The following is a 21208-nucleotide window of genomic DNA, read 5'->3' as shown; positions in this document are numbered from 1 at the left end:
ATAGATTTCGTGTACATTTGTACATTGTTTATTTTTTTTATTTTGCTAAAACGACTTTTATCTCAATAATTTACGTAAATGTGTTTGAACCCGTAACAATTCAAAAACACTTTTAATTCGAAATAATAACTTGAATTAATTGCAACACATCAGTTTCAATATTTAAATGGCGGATTTTAAATATTTTCTTTTCCATGATTGACAATTCGTTAACGCAGAAGTAAACACAAAAGCAAACGCCCGTTTACTTTCTATGTCTACTGAAATGTCAGAGTGAACGCAGAGTTAACTTTTCCGCCCGTTCACATGTAAGACTTGTCAGCACCCAACTGTATTTATCAAACGCTTGCAATCTGCTTTTTTTTATATATAATTGAAAAAACTTTACTGTAATTTCTAAAACACTTTATTATAAAGAAACATACTTATTAGTTAGTAGATAAAACATATTGATTAAGTTTTCATTTTTACTGATTATTCAAGATTCACTGAGAACGAAAACTGTTTTAACGCATACGCGAATCATGCTTTTTTGATGTACATATATGAATTCAAAATACATTAATAGTTACTTTCAATCAGTTTTAAAATATGTATACCACATCTGTATGTGCCCATGACCTCAATGGAAACCTTTTACAAATTGAATAAAGTCAACACATGTTAAAGCAAAACTTGTGGCAAAACTTAATCTTGATCTTTTACAACAAATACAATACCAACTTAGCAATGAAACAAACAAACACACCAAACTTAATTGATGATCTACTACTCTACGTAAATAAAACTTATGTGTGAATATATGTGTTTTTAATGCGATGCACTATAACTTTTACTGTTTATTTCAGATGAATTGTCAAAAATTCGATGTAACTCAAACGTGATCGCAGTTCAAAACAGAAGTTAGTTGCAATAATATGATTAGTAAGAGCCGACGTTGTGTTATGCAAACTGTATTCAAGCATCTTTTAATGCCATATTATCGCCTTAGATTATCTGATGCTACAACTGGTTGTCGATAATCTAAATGTCGTATCTCCTGAATCAAAAAGTCTCTCATTTGATGCATTTCCTCTCGTTAATCCTTGATGTCATGCTGGGTAGGTGTTGATTCCATTTCTTTGTTTATATCCCTAAAATTTTTTACAAGTCATTAAAAATCAAATGGTGATTTCTAAGTATTAGAGGCAAAGCGAATATAACTATTATCACATGAGGAGATGAAAATGTCAACAATGTTTATTAATAATTTGAAATTTTCGGATGTTTTAATTATGTATACAGAGCATTAATCTTAGAAACACTTGTCGGAGCTTCATTGTTCATGTGCGTATCCAAGCCTTGGGCCAAGGTAAAATAAGCATCAATGTCAAATTCGAAGCTGGAGTTTTGAAAGTATATACAAACGTAATTGATATGAACGAAAGCAATGTCTGTATTATTTAGAAATTATTACACCAGGGTTTTTGATATCACAAACTAATCAAAACATTTACTAAATTTTATCATCAGTAGAAGGATAGCATTTGTAAATCATCAAGCAGACATCTTATTCGTGCAGGTATTTAACATTTAATCTTCAATGATATTCTTTATAAAGCACAAACATGTCGTCTTTCACCTCAAAAGATAATCAAACATTTACACAGACTAATTCAGAAAGGATATAGTTACGATACTGTTGTTTGGTTATAAAGGACAGCATATTTTGGTATTAATATTGATTCACTCATAGGGTCTTTGCATCGGAAATAAAAACATTAATTCGAAAACCAGTTGTGGGCATGATACGGGTAATGCGTTCCTCATATATTTTATGATAGTATGAAACTAAACCCTTAACGGGAGAGATTGTTCTGGATTTTCATTACATGAAGACATACTCTTTCAATCAGTTAAATTAAGGTCTAGAGCTGACATGATGTAACTGCTAGAAGTCCTTTGTTTATTTATGTAACAGTGTTGCCTATTCGGACATCGGACTCGACTCTTTTTAAACTTAGTTTTACTGTGCGTATTGATGTGTTTATCTTATATTTGCTAGAGGTATTGGGCGAGGGTTGAGATTTCCCAAAAATTTTAACAATCCCCTCGCGCTCTTGTGTCCCAATTTAGGAGCCTCCAGCCTTTGTTAGTCTTGTATGTTTTTTTTCTGTAATTTAAGTTCATTTATATGTTTTGGAGTTTAGTTTGACAGTCATTTTCTTTAAACTAATATACATTTTTATTTAGGGACCAGCCGAGGACAATCCCCAGGTGCGGAATTTCCTCCCTGCGTTGAAGAACCAACGGTGGTCTTCAACAGTCGCTCTTTGGACGAGTTGTTTTCTCTAAAATATTTTCCATTCCCATTTTCAATTTTAAAGGTATAAAATCAGAACAATTCCCATATTGCCAATAACTAGACACATATTCTAATTATTTAAAATTTATTTAGGCTATTGTTTAATCTATTGTCACTCAATTATAGTGTCAATGATACAGACCAAAGATCCATTAGTCAAACAAGCAAATACGTCGTTTTTTTGGGCATACATCTTCTAACCTTTCTACATTTGTTCACCTCCTTGGCTTTCTATTGTGTTGATCTGAACATTACTGATTTATCCTATCAGCTCTTTAGATGCATTGAACATAATAAGTGCTTAATTTATTTACAGACAATCCCGACAGTAAGTTTTCAGTTATTCTCAATTTCGAAATGATACATTTGTATGAACTTTGTTATGAAAAGAAAAAAAAAAAAATCAATAAAAAAAGAGCAAATGGAAAAGTAATTAAAAAAGAGACGAAAGATACCAGAGAGACAGTCAAACTCATAAATCGAAAATGAACTGACAACGCCATGGCTAAAAATGAAAAAGAGAAACAGACAAACAATAGTATACATGACACATTATAGAAAACTAAAGAATAAGCAACACGAACCCAACCGAAAACTAGGGGTGATCTCAGGTGCTCCGGAAAGGTAAGCAGATCCTGATCCATATGTGGCACCCGTCGTGTTGCTGATGTTATAACAAATCCGGTAAATAGTCTAATGCGGTAGGTCACATTCATGAAAGGGAAGGAGATTGTAGTTACGACGTAAGGAACATATCCGATATCATCTGTGAAACGGCTATTCCATAACGGTCAACCAACTCGTGATGGCGTCCGTAAAATTTACGAAGGAATGATTTCAACTTCACCATTTGGAAATTTTGGTTTTCTAGCTTCCTTGTGAGCAGCAAACCTCTATCAAGAAAACCATGACAGGAAACACAAGCACGGGAATATCGTGTCAATTGGGAGATATATACCCGTATTGTAGGTGCTGCTGGAATGTTGCTACTTAGAAAAGGAGAGTTCGCAATTGGAAAGCTGAAATCATCTCTTTTGTCGTAATGTTTTGTTTTCAACAGACCCTCATTGTCAATTTCTAGATGTAAGTCAAGATATGAGATTGACTTATCTGAATCTGTTGTATCCTTTATCTCTAGTTCGTTAGGATAGATGCGTTCAACATAGTCACCAAATTCTGAATTATTTAGTGAGAGAACATCATCTATATAGCGGAAAGTAAATTAGGTAATTAAGTCTATACTAATTTTGATGTTACTTTTACAAAATGTAACCAAAATGAATGTCCTAGATTGCAATAATGCAGAAGTCATGAGAGTTAATCATTTTAAAGAGATACATTTGTGTTCATGTTAAATGATAATCACAACAAAGCGCAAATATGAAGTAGAAATAAGAATCCGTTAATGGATAGTAATTGTTCCGAATCGGCAAACATCGGGCTCAGCGTGTTTTTTTAGGGTTTAGGAACCGGTGCTGATATCATCAGATGTTGCTATGGTTTGGCGGGGCTTATGAAAGGTCAGTGAACGAAAAGAATGAATAGAATAGGAAATTTGCATTTAGTATAATGATACTTAATGATGTTGATGTAGTACATGTATGACGGTAATTACATAATTACATAATATTTCTGGGTTTACTGTTTACAATCAAAAGATGATTTTTACCTCATTATACTGTACAATTCGTTTATAATCTGAATCTAACCAACATATGTTACGTAAACATGTACAAGTCATGCATTACCAGAAGATACATTATTTGCAAATGTTTAACCTAAATATGATTATTTTATATTATACATTTTTTTTTGTTTTTTTTTGTTTTTTTTTTTTTTGGGGGGGGGGAGGGGACTTGAAAAAATGATAAGTTAAATCATTTTGCTTGTCCTCCATCGAATTTTTTTTAATTACATTATACATAATATAATAATTATGTCAAATTTTATATGGGTACAGTAACAAATCTTCAAAGCAGTATAAACAAAGTCTTAAAATACGTTTCATTTTTATTGAAAGCGAAATGTCTTAAACATGTTAAAAGAACTGAATGTGACTTTACTAATGTGAGTAAGTTTGAAACGTATAAGGACTGTCATAACAATACAATAATTGTTTTGAAAAAAAACGGTCATTTCAATTGAAAATGTTTTTTTTCTTACTACACTATATTACAATTTATAAGTATACTTTTTTCATCGTTTGTGCAACGTGGATGCATACTATCCAAAATAGGCAAAAAAAAAAAACAAAAAAACAACCAGCATACGGTAAGAGTCTTCATTAAGCAGATATGTGAAAATAACGAATACAGGGAAAAAGTGAATATCAACAATCTGTTTTGTTATCTGTGTCGAATAAATAATAGTATTTTACCTTTCGTCAGTCATCATGTTCTTCGCATCATATCTACTACGAGCATAATCAGGTCCGTGTTGATAAGTTTCGAATGCAATTTTTTCAACAACATGTAGTCTTTCAATTTCGACGTGCGGAACATCATTTACTACAACAAAATGTGCATTAGTTAATAGCAAAATGTATAATTGTACTATGTACTAATCAGTTATTTACTTTATTTTTTAGAAAACATTGTAAATATTAAATGTTATGTTTTGATAATAACCACAGGAAGAGATTTTTGTCTTAACCTGGAAAAAGTAAAGACTAAATGATATGATGACAAATCTTCTTGCTATAAGTAAATAGTAGTTAAAGATAGATGCAGGAAAGGAAGTCCTAGTGTAACAATAGATATATATATATATATATGTATATATATACCAAGAGGGCAATACTAGTGTTTTGTCATGTCCAACACAGTTGGGAAGCAAGTTCTTGGAAACGTTCGTGGCAGTCATGCTCTATCAGTAAGAATAGCAGGGGGTATTATTTAGATGGCGCTACAGTCGTCGATGACGTCAAAAAGTCCGTGAAGTTAATCAACTTAAAAAATCAACGTTTAAACTATTTTATTCAATATTTTTATTATTTATCTTGTCATGCTTTCTTTATAATTGATTTTTAAAATTTGTAGGTTATGTGACCAATGCATTTTCAATACGACATAGACAAATTATCGAAAATAACTTTGATTTGCTATAACTTTATCCTGTCCGTCAAAAAAATATCGGCCAATTTTTTGGTTCGCCAAAAAAATCGAATTTAAACAACTTGACGTTTGCGTATCCAAATACGGAAAAGAACGCTTATAACCTAAATGAAACTGGGTAACCTATTTAAAATTTCTACACAATAATGAAGCCATCATTTTTTGTTCTAATTTGAACATTTTAGTGATCCACCAGTTATGTCAATGTGTAGATGGTTTTGGTTGTGTTTCTAGTTTAAACCAGTGAATGTTCAGCTTCTTGTCACTGTGCCTGTTTCCAAAGTACTATAAATACTGAGGTTATTAGATAAACGAATGAAATTGTGATAACAAATTGTTGTTTTTTTTTAAATCAATACGATGCCTCCATTTCAAAGTAACTAAAACCATTTTTGCCTACACAAATTGACGGTGACATTGTTTTCTTTTTTCAACATACGTTTTAGAACGTTAACACAATATGTGTCAGGGTCATGTGCATTGTAAAAAAATATACACATTGGAATTTAAGTGAAACAGAGATCATTGTTTTTGAGTTTGAAATTTTACGTCTTTATAGAACATTTCATTAATACTGCAATTCTGAAAAATTTATGATAGCCTATAAATGGACAAAAACACAAGAAATAGCAAGAGAAAATGCCTTGTAATGCAGATTTCTTTAGAAAGAAACATGTCCCCCCTAAAAAAAAGGAAATGCAGGTCAGGAAATAATACTTTTAAGTTTAAAAAACCTTGTTTATTTGATTAACTATTTACTAAATATTATAACGTACAGTATTCAGTACATAAACTAGCTTATCAAGTCAAACGATAAATTTAATTCATAACAGTAAAGATGTTTTCTTACAAAACTAAATATACTCAAATGGTATATTCTTGTCAAATAGTTAACAATCATAAGTGATCATAAGTAAAAGGTACAACCTTTTCCCACTGATTACATTTGTGATATAAATATTCAACTCTTAAGGTAAACTATATTATACTTTATTATAGATATGGTATACTAGTTGATACATCAACCTGAAGATTATTCAGTTATTATTTCCAAAAGTTAATTTTCATAATTTATAAAATTTTATTAGAAATTCAGAACGGACCATTAGCTGTGCTAGCTATTCTTATAATTGAATTCTACAATAATAATGATTTTAAAATTCAAAATCATGTCACTTATAATTTAAAGTATTATTTTTACAGTATTTCTGTCAATATTTTTGTTTTAATTTTTCTGTAGGATATTTTCTAAATTCTAGGCAGTACCGTACTGTTCAACTAAGAAACATAGGATTCAGCTAAAAGGCTGTCTGTTTTTAGAAAGTTCAAACTATTAGTCCCACTCTCTAGAATATAATAAAATGTAAATGATCAGTACTTTTTATTATTTTTATAAAATCAGGATGATTATTTAAATTGTAGAAAGTATGTTTCATTGCATAAAACATTGTTTGAAATAGAAGTATCTAAAATGTTTCTACTGGGAGTGATCCCATATAATTGTAAAGTAAATTTCGTTAGCCAGAGTAAATTTACATAAATTCACCTAGGTTTAAATGTGACATTTCTAGATTTTTATCATTTTTGGATGTTTAATTTGTACCTCTATTCCTTTGCTGAAAAGTAGGACAGTTTCTGTTCTTAATATTATAATAACATAGTGTAAATCGAATTTCATTTATTTGTTCTTGATTTTTGTAAAATTAGAAATCTTTTTTTTTATTTTGCTGGATTTTTATTTTTAACTGGTAATAACAAAGGGAGATAACCACTAACAAAATTTGGCAAAAAAAAAAAACACCACTTCGTGTTTAAAATAACTTGACGTTTGCGTAATAAAAACTTTGTTCACTAGATATGATATATAGGCTTTGTCTTAATGAGATGCTTTACCAAATTTAAACTAAGCTCAACATATTTGATTTCCTCGAATATATTTAGATTTTTCGATCGATAGACAGTTTGAAGATACAATGAAGAAAAAAGGACTTTGAGTTGATATGTAAGTTTTGACGAGTTAAAACTATGCAAATTAAAGATTATTTTGATTAATAAGTTTTTATCATATCCGTGGTATTTTAGTGAGTACAATGAGGTTTGTCTCATCTGTAGTTTTACTGAATTTTCACGGTCACATTACTCTATTGTTGCTGATAGACTTGTGGACAAACCGTGAACTGCTTTCCAACTGACAAAGTATTTTTTCGTTAGATATTTCAACTCAGACGTCATGTCCTCATCATCAGTCGTTGTGGTGTTTTTCAATGAGGATATTTCAAAATATCTGATAAAAAACGTTACAACTTCTCGAATTTTTTTTTGTTGTTGTTGCTTAAAGAATATTTCGAAATATTTGATATAAAAGCATTAAGCTTTCACAAAACTTTGAGTTACTGATTAACCCAAAACATATAAATGTGCCTATTACACAATGATAGGTTACAGTTTGTAAAAAGTTCATTGTCAGCATTCAATACTATTTCAGAACTAGTTTATCATATCAGAAACTATTTAATATGTATAATGTATTATTAAATTGATTAACATTGACATATTGCCGGTATCACTTTCTACCAAAAATTAAAAAAAACCCAAATGTATCGTAACAAAATTACAAAAAAAATTATTTGCATTGTATTTAATGAAATGTTCTTTAAAGGTATCTGAGAAAACATTTTGATACTTAATAAATTGTTTGTGGAATTAGTTTTTTAGAACGAAAATATTCGATATATAGAATCAATAATTGTTAAAATACAAGTGTTATAGTGATTTTGCTTGCTCGACTTTTGTGTTTTAAATACCTTTTTTTTTTGTTATTTTTTTGTACATATATAATACCGTTGGTTTTGTCCTTTGCATTGTTATGCATTTGTTACTTCGGCGCCTTTTATAGCTGACTCTGTGGTATCGACTTTACTCATTTTGAAGGCCGTAATGTTACAAATAGTCTTCAATTTCTGTGTCATTATGTGGTCTCTAGTGCAGAGTTGTATAATTTGCAATCATACGTGATCTTCTTTTTATATAGCATAATGTATTTGTAATAAATACAGCATTACAATGCTTTTCGACATAATTTGGCAATATTTACCAAAGGCGCCTCCGCAATTCTTAGGAGTCCGTGTATGGTCGTAACAAAATACTATTAATCTCCATAAGTGTATAACTATCGGTATGGGAAACATTGGTCTGTCATAGTATTCATGTACCAATGCATACATGTGAAATTTATAAATCATTTCAGAGTTGTCTTGTACTGTGTCAAATGTTCGCCTGTGAAAAACAAATGATTACGACATAAATCACTTGTTGTTGTGATAAACTTATAGTATGAAATAAAGATGTATCTCCGCATTAGATAAAAATAAACACTTTAAACGTTATTGTGAGAAATTTTGCAATTGCTTATTTTTAATTTTTTTTTTCAATGTAACAAAGTCAAAAACAAAAATGAAACAAATGCTATTGTTTTTTTATTTCATTGTTTGTTCGAGCATATAATTATCTGATGCAGGCTTTTTTTGTATATATTGAATAGACCTATAGTTTTTAACTTCTGTGTCATATGGTCTCTTGTGGAGAGTTGTTTAATTGGCAATCATAACACATCTTCTTTTTAATATTAACACCTTACATTTAGAAAAAAAGAAATTACCTATTTCGAATATAGAACGGAAGAAATATTGCGATATATGTTATTGCGAAGACATAAAATGCGTAGATCAAGTGAACACATCGAACAGTACAATTCCAGTTTATCTTGTCACTATTCTGTAATAATTAACAGTGAAAGCCTTCAAATTTCCAAAATAATTTCTCAGGTCAAGCCATATATATGTATCTAATACTTACGAAAACATTGCAATAATAATATTCACTAACAGAATATTTGTCAAAATTAAATACACAGCCGGCATCAGCGCATTGAACTGGTTTTTTATTGGACATCGTGGTATTGGTCCATTCGTGTAGAGCTGACGACTATTCGTACAGTTTGTATGTTGTTCGCCTAGAAGATTCAAAGTACTAGTACTAGTTTTCAATTAAGTTAAACAAATTATATAAACAGTAAAATCTATTACATAAAGATGTGAATGATTATCTAAGGTAGGGACTAGAACAAATGTGGGTCGCACGTGCACTATGTATGATTTCTTATACACAATTGAGGAGATGTGGTATGATTGCCATTGATAACTAGAGGTTCCAAGGAACCTGTGTCGCTCACCTGATATTCTTATTTACAATCAGATATATGTCAAAAACTGCATTGTCCCCTTATGATCTATTTTTAGCCATTTCTGCCATGTTGGTTGGCAGGCAGGGTCATTGGACACATTTTGTAAACTAGAGACCCTAATGCTGATTGTGGCCAAGTTTGGTTACATTTGTCTCAGTTGTTTGAGAAGACTTTTGTTAAAGATTACAAAAAATTATGAAAAAATTGGTCAAATTTGGTGATGTTAACTTATTTGTAGATCTTACTTTGTTAAACATTATTGCTGTTTACAGTTTATCTCTATCTAAGATAATATTCAAGAAAATAAAACCAAAAAACTGCAAAATTTCCTTAAAATTACTAATTAAGGGACAGCAACCCAACAATGGCTTGTCTGATTCGTCTTACTATTTCAGAACAGATAGATCTTACCCTGATAAACATATTAAACATTGTCAATTTTGCTTTAAATACTATAGTTTCAGAGATATAAGACAAAAACTGCATTTTACCCCCTATGTTCTATTTTCAGTCATGTCGGCCATGTAGGTTGGCAGGCGGGATTTGTCTAAGTAGTTTCAGAGGAGAAGACTTTTGTAAGATAACAAAAATTTACAAAAATTTGTTAAAAATTCGCTATAAAGGACAACAAACCCTTTAGGGGTCAACTGAACATTTGGGTCATGCTGACTTATTTGTGGATCTTCTTTCGTTGAACATTATTCAGTTTACAGTTTATATATATCTATAATAACATTCAAGATAATCACCCAAAACAGCAAAAATTCCTTAAAATTACCAATTTAGGGGCAGCAACCCAACAACCGATTGTCCGATTCGTCTGAAAATTTCAGGGCAGATATATCAATACCTGATCAACCAGTTTTGTTCCGTCATATTTACTGTAAATGCTTTGGTTTCAGAGATATAAGCCAAAATATACATTTTACCCCTAAGTTCTATTTTTAGCCATGGCGGCCATCTTGGTTGGTTGGCCGGGTCATCGCACACATTTTACATACTACATACCCCAATGATGATTGTGGCTAAGTTTGGTTAAATTTGGCTCAGAAGTTTCAGAAGAGAATTTTTGTTAAAGTTAACAACGGACGACAGACGACGGCCGACATAATACGGACGACAGACGACGGACGACGTACGACGGAAAACGGACCACGGACGACGACGGACGACGGACGCCAAGTGATTAGAAAAGCCCCATTGGCCCTTTTGTCCAGGTGAGCTACAAATGTGGTAGTCCATCAATCGAAAAGAAATTTGGAGTTTTATTTATTCATTTTTCAATTAAAAAAAAACTTGTTTTCACATAACATAATTAATCATTAAAAACACCCATAAATTCAAATTTTCATTTAAATCTGAATATATTCAATAACTAAGTTTTAGTAATAAAACGGTATAAATTGTAGATTTGTAGACATGCACATTGTGCGAAACAAGAACACGTACTTCTATTTTTGATTTTAGCTGTATTTTGTATCTTAATGCTTTTCTTTTATTGTTTTGACCTCGGTGGTCAAACGGTGTAAGTTGAACTACTGAAACGAATGGTCCAATAAGTTAAATTACTGTAATCACTAATCAGTAAACACTGTGGTTTGGAGTTCAAACTCCGCTCATGCTGGGTACTCATATATATATATATATATAATCTTATTTGACATAGATTGTCAGTTTTCAACAATTAGTGATTTTTGCATGCGACTCCGACTTCCTCCACTAATAAAATTTGACCGCCATGAAATAGCTAAACAGTGTTGAAAGTGAATGCACACACGAATCAATCAATCAATGAATCGTTTATTACATTTCTACTTTTCTGTGGAAAGACCTTTAGCTTTTATTCATAGTATCAGGTCTTTTCACTTTTCCGTGGACATAACACTTACTTTTGTTCTGATAATAAGTTCTTTCCACCTTTCCGTAGAAAGTCCTATTAGTTTTGTCTGATTTTTATTCTTTTTTATTCTGTTTATTTTTTTTTCCTTTGCTGTTTTATTGTTTTGCAAGATGTCGTTTGGATATTTGGTATATTCTACCAAACAGTGTATACGCTGAAATTCGAAAGATTTGAGCTGATTAAGTCATTAAAGACGCTCAAATTCAAGCATACATATTAAAAATCTATCGAATATGCAATAATACGTCACTTTTCAAATGGTTTTTTTTTGCAAAAATGAAAGTGGCCGCATACGTGTTGATCCTCAATCTTTATATATGTTATGTATTATCATAAAATACAACTTACATTTAAATATTAAGAATGAACACAAATAGGGCCACTTCCATTCAAGACGGAAACCGTCTAAAATTAACTCAAATGCTTAAATTGTAAAGATTTCAGTAATTTAGTATGACTTAATGATGCTTGTTCCCGATACATGTGCCTTCTTCTTTCCATTAGATAGCTCAAAATTTACATTTTAATAATTTTATAAAACTGCTATCTTTTGGGCCAATATGCTTTTTTTTAATTTTTGACCAAAGCCGTATAGAGAGTCAATATGAGATTATGTCCCCTTCTGTATTTTATATGATTGAAATGTATTTGTATCTGGCAAACCATAGGTTATTGAGGATTAGGGTCTTTTAATTTGAGGTCTTTGGTCCATATAAATGAAAAGAGGTTAATGTCAAAGGTCAATGTCATGTTGAAAAATTTGTGTTGTCTTGTTATCACTATTTTTTTGAAATCTTATAAGAAATCGACAAAATATTTTTACCTAATTGTTAGTTGAGACATGTCGTAACACGTAAATCTTAGTTGAAAGGTTACATAGAAATTAAATAGATGTTTGTTCGCCTCTTTCAATTTAATTACATGTATAGTGATATAATTCATTAACCATATATACCAAAGATCTTGGATATGTTGAATTGTGATCCTTGGGTAATGACCTTAAATTGAGTTCAAGTTCATCTTTAAATTTGATGTTGTAGATTTTGACCTTTGCTTTAACTTCATATTTATATATAATATATGAGACTTTTTGCATTTGGTTGCGAGCCATATAACCTTGAAAATTCCAAGCGGAAAATGATCTTGTATGAACCGGAAGTAGCTATTTTGTTGTGCTATATTAAAGTAAAAGTACATAGAACTATATATTTTTAGAATCAGTGTCAAGTAAACTACAAAAAAATACCGGAAGTGATTGTTTTTCGGACCGTAAGTAACAAATTATAGTCCTTATTTCAAACAATTTTTTTTTTTAATCAGTATACAATAAGCTAACATTTGACACTGGAAATGACATTTACCTGGATTTTAATATTTTCGTATGAAAAGACATCGTTTCGGATGGAATTACCTTCAATTGTTCTCTGTTTTTAATTATTATTGTTTTTCCCTCCTTCACTGTTTGATTATGCTGCAAGATGTCACTTAGACATTTGGTATATGATATAAAACAGTAAATACGCTTTTGAAACTGACACTGCTTAACCAAATAATAATCAATGTAAAAGTTATCTCCCTGAACACTATTTTTCTTGTTATTTCTAATATTTCGCTATCTTGTAAGAAATCAAAATGTTCGTTCATCAAATTACTTGTTACAAGTATATCTTCATGTTTTTTACTAAAGCGGTTTCATATACACGTAAGATATTTTTCCATATGCATTTGAAATAAGTGATATGCATTTGTAACTGGTAAACCATAAGTGATAGAAACCTAGGGTCTTTTGAGTTCAGGTTCTTGGTAAAAAAACAAAGACTATAACGTCAAGTAAAATGTCATATTTGGAATTTTGATGTTGGCTTTTTACCCCATTAAAAAAAAAAAACGTATACGATATTGACAACATATTTTTACTAACTTATTAGTTGTGAAATGTCAAAGCACATACATTTTGTTTGAAACGGTACGTAGTCATCTAATTAGATTGTTCGTCCTTCTTATATATCTTCTGTTACACTTAAGATGGCATGGCTCATAATCTATGTTTCATAAAAGCCTAGGATATTACGATTTGAAGTCCTTGGTTTATGACCTTGAAATTCAAGTTAAAGCCACAGGTAAGCTTCAAGTTCTTAATTTTGACCTTTGCTTTAACTTATCAGGTATGCCTGATTAAGCTAGTGACATTAAGTTGAAAGCCGTATGACCTTAAAAAATCAACCGGATTTGACCTTGTGTAAACCAGAAGTAAATTTGTTTTAATACTTACTTTATGTAAACGTATATTGAACTAGGTATTTTCGGAATTAGTGTCACGTTAACTATTAAATGATATTGGAAGTAACTTGTTTAAAACCTGATATAACAAGTTGTCTCTCTTATTTTAAACCAAAGTTTAGAAAACCATATATTATTTTAAAAATTAGTGTACAATATACTTTCATTTGGCCCTTAAAATAGCATTTCAAACTAGATTGTAATATTTTTCATATCAAAATGTATAGTTTCGAGTGGAAAGCTTTCAATTGTTCTCTGAACAATTGGTTTTAATATTTTTTGCTTCCGTTTAATTTTTTCCCTTCGCTGTTTGGTTATTTCGCACGAATTACCAATGACTCTTGATTAAATAAGTTTGAAGGCCAAACAAAGTATGGCGTGACAGATCATAGAGAAGCCGAACTTTGATGGGGTTCTGTCAAATTCAGTTATTCTTTTACTACTGTAGAAAATATTTGGAATTTCGAACAATTCGAAGTAAATATTTAACATATGAATATGATCATACCAACAATAAGCCATGTCAACACAAACGAGCATGAAAATTAGGTTGGTGATACGTTTAAAAAAAATTAATAATTAACTGTATACCACCATCTTGGATTGTAGAATTTTAGTTCTTAATAGGGGTAGTTTTGACATAGTTTGGCAATTAATGGATTGAACTTTTTATAATAGGTGATTTATTTTACAAAATACCAAATACTTGCATTTGTTCGAATTAGACTGTCATCTTAGTCATTCAATTGGAGATAGATCACAAAGTAGTTTTTTTAAAGAAATGCTAGAAAAACTTAGAATTTGTACTCCTAGCCAGAAAACAAATGTCTTTGACAGCATTTCTTTTTTAGTTTCTTAAAGCCAATTCTTAAACCTATCTTTCCCTATTTTATTTCAAAAATTCTATCTTACAGATTTCTTTCTATTCACTTAAAAGTTGTTTATCAATGAACCATCTATTCAAACATTTGTCAATTGTGCACGACTTATCTTGAAGAATAGCACAGTAATCAATACGTGTTATCATGTTTTTGAAAAAAAACATGCAAACATCTACATTCTGGCAAAGTATAAAACAAATTATATGAGGAAATATGTACTCATAATCCACCTTATTGGGTTGATGAGATAGGGATTGGTCTCAGTTATCGTGAACTATTATCAATTGTTTACTTGTGTTTTGTTGATTTTTTATTACTGTTATCTACAGGTTAAATTAGTTTTTGCCTCAATGAATTTTCATTTTATTTTGTTTTCTTATAAATAAGCTTGTTTAATAGCTAAAACGTTTTTATATTTTAAAAACTAGGTTATAAATTCATATATTTATGCATTTATTTAAGAGACACGAACAAGGTCAGTAGTGATCATATGTATATCTTCTGGTTTCTGTAGCTTTTAATTTTTTTTATGACAGGTTTTTGTAATTCGTTTTCGTATTAACAAATTTTACATATTGGTATACCTTGTAATTAAGTCTTGTCTTGTTGAAAATGGTTATCTGCATCGCAGATGTCTTCCGTGTTATACCGTACAGCGGATAATTTTCGTGGGTGTAAAATTTTGCGATTTTCATTGAATAAGGTATACGAAATATTTTGATGGTTATTATTTTGGCGGATTCAACGTTTTCATCAATACCTTTGCATGCCCACTTTAAAATTGGCGGAATTTTTTTGGCGATTTTGTTATATCCGCGAAAAACGTGAAAATTTACACACCGCGAAAATAACCCGCAATACGGTATTTGTCGCTTCATTGAATTCTTTTTAATGTATGTAACCCCTATTTCTGTGTATGTGATTTATCCTAATCTGAGGTGTTTTATTGATTAGCGTTGGTCATTTTTGTATCTATTTGAGTCTATTTATTAAGCATTTAGGAAGGATTAAGCATTGGAAAAGGAGACTCAATACATGTGCCCACGGGAAAAAAATAACATTGATCGATACTTAAGGATGTCCGGTTGTCATGTTTTGGGATTTTTGTCAGATTTTCGGAATCCTCTGGCATTATCCATTTGAATGCCCATTGACCCCCATTTTTCTTTTTATAAATCTTATTAAATTAAAAGCCATCTGTAAAAGTCTTATAAAATCTTTGCTATTTTTTAATAGTTTTTAAGAACTTAAACTTGTCAATGATAAAGCCTCGAAAAATCAAAAGAACATGTTTCCGCCAAAATTACAACGCCTATATCTCGAAAACAAGCATATTGACCTATATATTGGATTTGCATTTTTGGTTCCTTAATTAATCCCCTATTAATAAATGCTTATTTTATGAAAAGCTTGTTATTTTGAAACTGAGAGTGAACTTCCTTAAAGCAGTTATAATGTTCATTTTATTAGAGCTTGTTCCATTTGTAAATGTTGGCATTTCTATGAAAATTGAAATTGTTTGTGTTTTGAAAGTTCAGCAATACTTAGTCATGTAATTTGTACCTCCGAATTTTCCGACTTGCTATTTTTAAATGCACATTTTAAATACACAAACAAAAAATGAAGAAGATACACGCAATTGTCAAGTCGATAAGGACAACGGCAAAAACAACGTCTAAATACTTTAAAGTAGTAACACGTATTAATATCATAATGGATACCTTCAATCTGTTCTAAATTTAGCTCGCCGTACACTTGCCAGTACGGTAAATAAACAACATCTTTTATCAGCTGCCAAGGTGATGACACCGAATTCGGAAACAAAATAGCTTGGTACATGATTCCAAAACTTAATAGAAACAGTGCATATAGAGCAATGAAAAAACCAAGGTCTCCAAGCTGTGGAAATAAAATGAGATTCATTTTGTGCTCGTCCGCTTTTACTGTTTGCAAAACCCCTAATGTTTAACAATGCAAACGAGTTTGATTATATTTTTTTTATTATATTTCTCCAACATATTAAGCTTTTATTGTACTCTTATTACAGTATATGCGAAACTCTAAATCTAACATGATCAGTATTTGTTGTGGCCTACTAAACTGGGCTTTCTATGAATTGTTTTTAGACTTTTATTGCCATGCCCGTCCTATTTTTTCAATGCCGAATAGTATCTGCAGCTTTTTTTCTTTTTTCTTTTCAACAGTTTACTTACATATGACTTCAATTTTATTTTACTATGTCATAAAATACTTGTAATGAAAAAACGACATGTATGCACAAATACATAAGAAAGTTATACAACAACATACAAATGTCTAAGCTGTACAAATGTGAATAGCAATTATGGAGAGTAAACTTCTAGAAATGCGCAAGATAAACATCGATAACGTAGTAATTAAATTGTATGCTTACCATTCTTCCTATCATTACGACTTTAGGTCCAATATACCTCTGGATAAAGAAGAAATGCATGCTGCGCAAGATAAACATCGATAGAGTAATTGCATAAGACATTCTGGCAAAGTAAAACTGGTCCGAATTCAGTAAACATCGTAGCACAACATACAACAAGAACAGAAGATACATTATAATGTCGAATATATTCCAGACATCGTTAGCCCAATACTTTAGATTTTTTGAAAATGATCCCTTGTGTGTTTGATGTATCTGTAAATACATTTTTTGAAATTAGGTAAACGAAAAATCAATAAAAAAAAGCAATGTTAAGTTTTGATTGTTTTATCTATCTTTAGAAAGTGGATTTATCGTTTATCTGCATCTGTCATGTCTGTAATAATATTTTATCAGCTGTAAATGGAGTTATATTGCATGAATGAAGTTTTCTTATTCTGAAATAAAAAACTAGTTTTTGCTGAATTCAGATTCGTAATAAATTTATAATGAAAAAAAATGTCTTGCACGAAATCAATTGCTTCCGTTTGTAAAAAAAAAAAAAAAATTATAGATTGCATTGGTCACCAATGGTTGCAGTCATTAATTATTAAAAAAATTATAATGAATATGTATCTTGTTCGCATTACGCATAGACATAAGTTATTATATAAGACAAACCTGTCTAATTTCATCTATCGCTATTGACAAAGTCCACAACCAAGTTAAATATTCAAGTATAGATGGCGGATTTTCTGACAAAGGATGCAAATCAGTCAAAACAAATATCGCAAAGATCACCACGAATGCCATGTATGTTATCTTCAAGAGAAATATATATTGGTAATACACTTTGATATAACAAATATTTCAATAAATCTCTTCTTAAATTAATATTAAAATTTTTACAGTGTCAGCGCACTTATGACTTCTACAGTGTGAGATTTCAATACAAATTGTGATGACATGAAGAGTTTTGAGTGGCTAATTTCACCGACAGATTTAACTGACAAAACTTTCATTGTGTTTTATCGAATACAACGTTAGCTCTGTTTAAATCAGTTGAAGTTTGCATGTATAGTAGTCATTGTTTGAATACAAAAATGTGTTATTTGTTTAACCTAATTGTTAAAGTGTCTTTAACTGCCATTTTAGGGAAAGCTGCATACCTTCTGCATTTTTAAGAAACCGTGATTCTATGTATTTGATTCAGTCACAATACTCATGCATTTTGTCAAATGTAATACATATTGTCTTTAAAAAACTGTTGTTTGATATATAACTGTTGTTTGAATACATTCTCTGTACATTTTATATTACAGATGTATTATTTGATACTTGTTAGTATATAAATCATTGCTTATACTTTTAAAATATATACTATTAGACAATTTGTTTTCAACAAATTAGATCAAACAGTAATGACAGTTAGTTTTAAGTGTGAATCTTCGTTTATAACTTACCTATTTCAAATCATGCACACGTAACACACATTTAACTTTTTTTTCTTACAAATAAAACATGGGAACACATAATAATGATTGTTAGTTTGAAGAGTGAGTTTTCGTTTATAACAAACCAAATTTATCGAATGAATATCAAAATATGACGTTTTTTATTAGTTTATTTCCATGTTAACATGTTAATTGATTGATTGATTTCTTGGTAGCTAACTGTCCAATGGTTGATATTCAGAAAAAAATGTATCAACTATGGAACACAAATATTTGATAACATAAAATACATTTACCACGTGTTATTAGCTAATCATTGGACATATTTTAAGTAAACCTAAAGTTAGTTCAAAATTATTTTCTTGATCAAAAGTAAATTCGAGAACAGCTGAAACATGTTATAGTTTAAATCTATAGGTTGGAATAGTATACATATGGAATCGAATGAACAGCTTAACTTTTTCTGAAAAAAAAAATACATCTTATATGCTAGCTTGTGTTAGATAGACAGTTGATATACAATTAGACGTCACATTGGATAACGCGTCTGCTTTACGGAAAAGGGAACCCATAAAATTGACCTTCGAAATTTGTCTTACAATCAGATATAAGAACAACAGTATTTAAAAATTGAATGCTTCTTTTTATAACTGCATTGGGGTGTAAAAGCGTTGACCGAAGTAAATTATGATAAATGTTATTGTGTAATGAAGTTGATTAAGGAATAACTCGAGATTGCAGTTAGCCAATCAGAATAACGTATTATAATGAAACATACATCTAATGTAATTATTTACGCATAATTGAAAGTTTTGGAAATACACATCTAAATAAGCATCATGAACATGCTTCTATCTTATTCTTGAATAACAAAGCTTTTGCTTGATATAGATATGTGTGAAGTTAGCTTGGTTTAAAACTTCATAGAATATTGTATGATAGAGGAAGGATACTAGAAATAGAAAAACCTACCATATAGACAAAAAATTTTGTAACTGGTGCATTGTAAAAGCGGTGTATGGAATTTAGTCTGGTCCCATAGGATTCTGCTATTCTTTTGTGACCTTGGTCAGCATTTAGATTTTGATATGGGTCCTCATCTCGAGATTTATCTGGACTTATTTGCTGTTACGTTGTTTCTTTCGTTTTAAAAGTTATGAATCCTATTGCATGAATTAGCAACATAGGAAGGAATATTACCATACCAACTTAAAATATAATATTTTGAGAAAAGACACCACCATAAACTTGTTAACTATATTTTCATGATTGTCAAATCTTGAAAATATAATGATAGTAAACTATATTTAAAGTAAAATTCACACACAGGTTATGCAATGCTATCTAGGAGTAACATGAGTCTAATTTGACAATGTATATACAAACAAATCTTCTATTTATTACTGTTCAGTCGTCTCACTTATTATTTTTCCTTTCAAATGTAATCATTTTCCCCAAAATTGAGCATCTTAATCATCATTGATTAGTTACATCATTGCATAGTAATTTATGATAGCATGCTTTTATCCTAAAGATTTGACAGATAACTGTGCAATATATGAGCTTAAATCAACCTTTTGTCTTCAGCTGTACATGTTTTAAAGTATTGATAACTATGTTTTCATCTTTTAAGCTTAAAAGTATTGTATATACATAAACAGGTTTAATGTCATGTTAAGTCATTATAGTTACATTATGTCACCATTCTTTCTCTGAGTCTGTACATACTGGAAAAAGGTCCACTCAGAAAAAATGGAAACAATGAAGCGAAAAAAAAAGCGACATTGCATCATTTTTTGCTTTTCAATTTATATTAAGTAGACATTTACACAAATCGTGTCGCATGTTGTAAAAATGCCTTTTCGATGTCAGAAAAATGACCAAAAAGCAATTTTCCGCAGCAGTAAGCATATCCTGCTCCACATGTATCACTTATCATGTTGCTCATGTGTTTACAAACCTAGTGATACATTTTATTTGGTAGGTCGCATTCGGATAAAGAGGACGACATTGTTGTGAAAACACTTGGAACATATCAATTGTCATCTATGAAACGGATATTACATGATGATGAACCGACCCGTGATGGCATCCATAGAATTTACGAAGGGATAATCTCAAATTCTCTATTTGTGTAATAGCTTTTTCGTGAGCAGCATACCTGCATCAAAAACATCATGGTAGGAAATACAAGCCATAGAATATCATATTTACTGGGAAACATATACTCCGTATGCAGAAGCTGCTGGAATGTTGCTACATAGAAATAAAAAGTTCGCAATTAATACAGTGAAATCGTCTCTTTTGTCGAAATGTTTTTGTTATCAATAGCCCTCCTAATAGTTTTTTAGATGTAAGTCAATAGATGAGACAGACTTAACTGTGTCTATTATTTCTTGTTCTCAAATTCGACGGGATAGTCACCCAATTTTTAATTATTTAGTGAGAGAAATCATTTGTTTAGCAGAAGTTATCTTTTTTTCTGTATGAAGTCAGACTCAATTGCATAAAGGAACAAGTCGGCAGGAGAAGGAGCAAAGTTGATTCCTATGGGAATGCAGATCGTTGTTTAAAAACACGTCCTCTAACATATTTTGTCAG

At 30.5% G+C, this 21208-nt stretch overlaps 1 protein-coding gene across 1 annotated transcript; it reads right to left on the bottom strand.

The window, feature by feature from the left end:
- Window positions 1-390: 390 nt before the first annotated feature.
- Window positions 391-19901, bottom strand: LOC127716643 (transient receptor potential cation channel subfamily M member 1-like). The gene is made up of 8 exons (XM_052222883.1): window positions 19580-19901; window positions 17835-17975; window positions 17175-17429; window positions 16483-16660; window positions 9313-9469; window positions 8552-8733; window positions 4722-4851; window positions 391-1133 (listed from the first exon to the last, which is right to left on the bottom strand). The coding sequence occupies exons 1-8, from the start codon at window positions 19580-19582 to the stop codon at window positions 1079-1081; spliced, it is 1101 nt and encodes a 366-aa protein (XP_052078843.1). The 5' UTR covers window positions 19583-19901; the 3' UTR covers window positions 391-1078.
- Window positions 19902-21208: the final 1307 nt, after the last annotated feature.

Source organism: Mytilus californianus, unplaced genomic scaffold (genome assembly GCF_021869535.1).
Source record: "Mytilus californianus isolate M0D057914Y unplaced genomic scaffold, xbMytCali1.0.p SCAF_9, whole genome shotgun sequence".
Taxonomy (NCBI): domain Eukaryota; kingdom Metazoa; phylum Mollusca; class Bivalvia; order Mytilida; family Mytilidae; genus Mytilus; species Mytilus californianus.
This window is presented reverse-complemented; position numbering and strand designations above follow the sequence as displayed.